General features: G+C 39.8%; 1 protein-coding gene across 3 annotated transcripts; it reads right to left on the bottom strand.

The window, feature by feature from the left end:
• Positions 1-315: 315 nt before the first annotated feature.
• On the bottom strand, positions 316-2,034 carry RB195_015327 (uncharacterized protein; the record flags this gene model as incomplete). Of its 3 annotated transcripts, none has more annotated exons than XM_064205986.1 (9): positions 316-365; positions 428-533; positions 624-752; positions 808-888; positions 957-1,076; positions 1,303-1,434; positions 1,491-1,575; positions 1,831-1,931; positions 1,999-2,034. In XM_064205986.1, the coding sequence occupies 9 exons, from the start codon at positions 2,032-2,034 to the stop codon at positions 316-318; spliced, it is 840 nt and encodes a 279-aa protein (XP_064061866.1). The 3 variants fall into 3 exon arrangements, with proteins under 3 accessions (XP_064061866.1, XP_064061867.1, XP_064061868.1); XM_064205987.1 differs by having other exon boundaries at positions 428-530; XM_064205985.1 differs by lacking the exon at positions 316-365 and having other exon boundaries at positions 414-530.
• Positions 2,035-5,745: the final 3,711 nt, after the last annotated feature.

Genomic DNA, 5,745 nt, shown 5'->3' with positions numbered 1-5,745 from the left:
CTACTAAAAGAGGTTGCAGTAGAGCTTACAGCCGCGACGAATTAATCAGAGAATGTTAGGTACTAAAATATAACACCGCTCGAAAGCGAATGAGAATACATGGCGCCCTCAGTGTATACATTTATTGAAAGATTATATACGTTCAGTAACGTAGTTACAACAACAGTATAGGAATCGCCAACGGAATCCGGCGGGATCTACTACTGGAAGTCTCTACATAAATTGGCAAGTGCCAAAAATGCATAATCAAAGCAGAAGACAATAGTGGTGACAACATTTTGATTTGGAAAAACAAAAACCAAGAACAATAACAAATTACATATCACAGAATAACAACTTGGAAACTGCTAAACAAACAGATTTAGCTGAAAGATACCTCGTGTACAACCCATAAAACGAATAATTCTTTATTGTCATGAAGACGGACCGGCTGCAGGTGCTGGCATGATAGGTGTTTGGCCGAGAACAAATGGACGGGGAGGCATGAAATCCATTTTCTCTTCCTTCGAGATAGAGTAGAAATCCAAAACCTGCTAAAATGCCACTGAGACAAATGTCGCAAATTTGCAACTAGTGCTACTCGCATACGAAATCTATCTTTATAGGTGAAATATTTCTAGTACCTTATGGCAGATGTCATCGATAAGGCTGTTCGATAAGTTCGCAATGTATTCGTTCCACCAACAATCTGGCAAGCCTATATTCACTTTTCGAACTGTGATTGAAAGGTGAAGAAGGGCAACGGCGATAACCTAAATCGCGATATTTGCAAGAAAAGCTTCACAAAAGTCTTGAAAATCCAATCACCTGTGGTTCCCAAATTAAGCACAAAACTGTAAATGAGCTATCGTTAACAAAAGTCCATGATGTGTGGACTAGAGAGTTGATCTATAAGGTGAGGTAAAACATCAAGTAATGCAAATAAACGTAATAGCGATAAGGGAAAGAGACCATACCTCAGTCTTAGTTAACTTGAACTTTTTCGAATAGTCAATGAGATATTGGTACGGCAAATCTACTTGCAAGTCGAATTTCATTGTTTGGAGCAGCACACGCTCAATACCCATTATTTCGTCCTATAATAGCGTTGTGACAAGCTGATAGCTCACATAAAGTCATCTACTTAGTAGCCTAAATATTCTCATTATTCTAATCAAAAGAAAATACGAAATCATATTTTCCGACATCATACCACAGAGAAAAATGAACAAACAAACAGTTTTTAATGAATACAACATCCCAAACAAATAAAAATACATAATTATTTTAGACAATTAAGTAAGATCAGTTGCACAAACTCACAACAAAGGCGTTGCGATTCTTCTGCCCATATACAGTGGGGAAAACATTCTGAGCAGCCGTCACGATATCTTTACATTTTTTCGGTGTTTCTGACACTTTGCCAGCAAGAAAAAGGCATCCCATTGCTGTCATCTAAACAAATGAATTAGCTAGAAGAAAGAGTAAACTCTACGATATGGAATGATTACCTCACGAGCGAATTCCTGGAAAGTATGAAACATATAAAAACGATGGAAATAGACAGCAGCAGTTCCTATCGTGGGCCACGCTTTACTGAAAGAAGAGACCGCTCAAGATTGATCACTAGGTACATCAAATATTGGATGGTTGAAACATCAATAGCTCTGCAGATGTTCGGGAATATCTTCTTTTCTTTCGTATTAGAAGGTGATTAACAGGAAAAATTTTATTCGTGAATTTTTGCGGTAAAACATAGACTACAAAACGAAAATTTGAATTATAACAAGGACATTTGTATTTCCTAGCCAATCTATGTATCGAATAAGTTTTTATAACTTCTAGACTCACGCTCTAACGCCTGTTCCGACTTCCATAATCAACCTTATTCCTTCTCTTCGGAGCTTTGCTTCGTTTGCGTGGGACATTCCAGCTCTAACCGAAGGAGTATCCTGCGAATCAAACAGTAGCAAAGCAAACCACGAACAACAGGACACAAGAGAAAACAGATCAACTTACCTTCACTTCTTCTGGAGACCACAACCAATCTCGCATATTGTTCTATAAGTAGCCGACAATTAAACCAGACTAGAACTCAGAAAGTAGCGAATGTGAAGCTCGAAAAGGAATTAAATTCACACAAAGTGAGGGAGGTTTGAAACTCAAAGCTGCGCTACAACCCAGCAACCACATTCGACAAAACGAATCCCTAAATCTACGCAAAGAATGCGGTAATCTGGCGTGAAATGAGTATTGTGGACGTGATTGCACGCTGTTTCACACATTCCACGTCATATACTGCGTGTGTGTCGGTTTTTGTAATTCTCCGCCGTTAGAATGTGCTGCTTTTTGGAAAGTGTGGCTTCTGACGTTTGCCAGAAGCACTTGGGAGTCCGGTGAGCATTTCTGATGCGCCTTCAGATCCATTGCACCGAGCATAGCAATTGCAAAGTGCGAGGAAGCGTTGAGAATCAAGGGAAGCGCATCCGACCAAAAAGGGATTGGCGGCCATCTATGCCCTATTTCAGATTTTTGCCCTATCAAAAGCGCAATAAATTCGCTTCAATTAAAGTCATCGCACACGTAAACGGAGATTACTGCATTCTGGTTCAAATGACGCAGATCATGGTTCAGTTACCTAAGCGACGCTGTGGGGATAGCCTATACGATGATAGTGAGGGTAAAGTGTCGTTGTGGGGGGGTAAATAATCAAATCAATCGGGAACCTAAGGCCTAACATTAGTCTTAGAGGATCTATGACGTGTAAACTTACTAAGTTAAGTTACTAAGAGAAAAAGTAAGTTAGGGTCTCGGGAATCAGGGCGCCACTGAGTGCCCCCGTCACCCTAACGACACTTTACCCTTTACACTTTAAAGTGGTAGCACTTCCGACCGCACTCATTTCTGAGAACCGTCTAGATTAACTGATGGTCCCATCTTGATCTGCAGTTACTGATGGTCTCATCGCAACGCTGGCTCTGCCGCGCCGCTTACAGCACAAGTGTATATATATATATATATATATATATATATATATATATATATATATATATATATGTATATGTATATGTATATGTATATGTATATGTATTTATTTATTTATTTATTTATTTATTTATTTATATTTATATTTATATTTATATTTGTAGAGGTTCAACTTCCGCCCCTTTTTTGTGCTATTGTGCATAACTAGGATTTGCTATAATTGGAGTCATAGCAAAGCCCAAAATTGGTCCTAGAGGGAGGAACTGGGGACAGATGCCCAAGAGGAGGGTCAAAAATCCACTTCCTGGAAACCAAAGTCTTAGGGGAGATGCTCGAATCGGAGGAACTTCTAAACTAGGGGAACACTGTTTACTCCTTATTACAACTACAAAAAAGAGGAATCATGCCCATAAATTGTTAACGAAGGAAACAAAGAAACAGAAATCGAATCTCTTCAAACTAGGATCATAGTGGCATCTCAGGAGCAAAACAAGCGACAAAACTAATAGAAAAGAACTTAGTTAGGAGAGTGTAAATCTAACCATGCATCACTGTCTGGAAAACAATGAAAAATCACACAAAAAAAAAACAAGAGGAAAGGAGGTCTGGGGAGTTTTCTGCATGTTGAAAGAAAGCAGAGTTAACATCTCCGCCGAAGACGTGCTATCTCGCCATGTTACAACGCAGTTTACTCTGACTGTAGTTAGACTTCTTCTAGGACGGAATTTCGAATTTTACTATGATTCCGATAACAACTAACGTTAGTCATGCACAATTACTAAAAATGGGGCAAAAATTAAATCACTCTGAAGGAGGATCTTAGAGGCGTTCAAGGAGCAAAACACTCGATAAGACTAATGGGAATGGACCTTGTTAAGGGTAAGTAAATCCATCAAATTATTTTGTGTGAAAAAAAATAGTGAAAAATTATGAAACACAACCAAAGATGGTCCGAGGAGTTCTCCGCATGCTGTAAGGGGAACTCAGTGCACGCCTTCACCGAGAACGCGTCGCATCGTCATGTAACCATTCGTTTGATGCGGATTTACACGTCTATAGTAGGGCCAAAACGGCGTGAACCACGTACGCAATTGCGTACGCGTCTCTTCTTGAGGCCGTCCGGTGGAGCGTAGCGGCGAAGAGCGTGGTGAAACGCTTGCCGGCACCACCCATCGCTACAGTTTTTTATGGTCCCAACTACCTTCCAACTGCTACTTCCTCCGCGCCGTTTCGAGCCTGTACGCAAATGCACCGCAACTACGCTCATGATTCATGTCGTTTTGACCCAACTACAACTATCGGACATGAACTGTGAGATCACTACTTCAGAAATATTACTGTGGGAGGCGATGCTAGAGAAGACCACTTTTCGAAATGTCACTCTTCTGAAATAGCACGTCAAACATCCCAATAGCTGGTGTATCCAAATACTCGGACAGTCAGTGAAGTTTACTTGAGTGTTCAGATATTCGAACATTCGCTCAAAGTTTGTGTTTGATTCCAATATCCGATCAGTCAACAGCAGACGCATTATTGTACGGAAAAGTGAGGAACTACAAAATGGAAAAAAAGAGGTCAGGGACGCTTCTCGTTCACTGTAGCACGCTTCCGCAGACGACGCGTCGCGACGTCACCCTGACGCAACACGTTTTACGCCGACTATGGATAAGATACTGAAAATGAGAAGAACAACACACATGTTGAAGCAACAGGAGCGCACAAAATGGTTTCTTTTCTCTTCAGAAATTGAAAGGAAATTCAAATATCATTTTGTCAAATAAGATTGGTGTGTGGGCGATCTCGAATGATTTGGTTTTTTTATTAATTGTGGAGGCAGTAACAACGTATCTCCGTGAGCGTTGCGCATCGGGAAAAAATTCTCACAGGGTTGACGACACTTGGGCTCGACATTTCCCAAGGTCAACCAAGCCTTTCATCGCTCTGTGATTAATAAATCTGCAAAGATTTCTGAGAAGATAAGCGAACTGAATCGATGCAGTGGTAGGTGTTAACAAGTTACCGTCTAGGTCGTATACTCGGTCAGAACCGACATTTTGGGTTTTGCATCCTACGAATGGGAGTAAAAACCAAAGGCAATCAAATCCTTGATTTTTGAATGTGGGTTTCCAGGAAGTTGGAGAAGAAGTGGTTTCAATCAACCTTTTTTTGAACCCGAGCGAAAATTCTCAACTATCTTCAACTCCTTCTTCCTCAGAGCTGATTAGTTCACTTTTGCCTAAAATTGCGTATAGTTTAATTCGAATGTATTCAAAAATAGGATATCCAGGGTTAAATGTTTCTACTATTCTAGTGGCAAACCGAGGCCTAGGGCTCGATTGTTTTAGAGACCATGAGCGAATTACTTTTTTTCAAGAACGAGCACAATAAGCGTTGGGATGATCCTTTTTTAGGACGGAATTTTAGTTTTTTCTTTCTTTATCTCAATGCTACAGTCAGTGATTTTGTTCCCTCTGAGCTAGTGAAAGCCCTGGTTATCTTAACTGCTCTAGTTCCGGCTCTTCACTAACCATCAGTAAGTTAATAATTTTCGAGAATCTTCTAATATTGGTTAATATCATAATATATCGTGTTAATATCATAATATATATATATATATATATATATATATAATATCTCTGCAACAAAATATTGGTGTCAACTTTGGAGATATTGCTCAAGACAATTTTTCAGGCACTTATTTCTCGGACAATTCTCTATGTGAAGCGTTTACTGTCTGAGGACATGAATTAGGATATTTGAAGCGTATCCGGGACATATATA

Source organism: Necator americanus, chromosome V, assembly GCF_031761385.1.
Source record: "Necator americanus strain Aroian chromosome V, whole genome shotgun sequence".
Classification (NCBI taxonomy): Eukaryota; Metazoa; Nematoda; class Chromadorea; order Rhabditida; family Ancylostomatidae; genus Necator; species Necator americanus.
The sequence above is the reverse complement of the archived record's forward strand: the minus strand, read 5'-3'. Positions and strand labels throughout refer to the sequence as shown.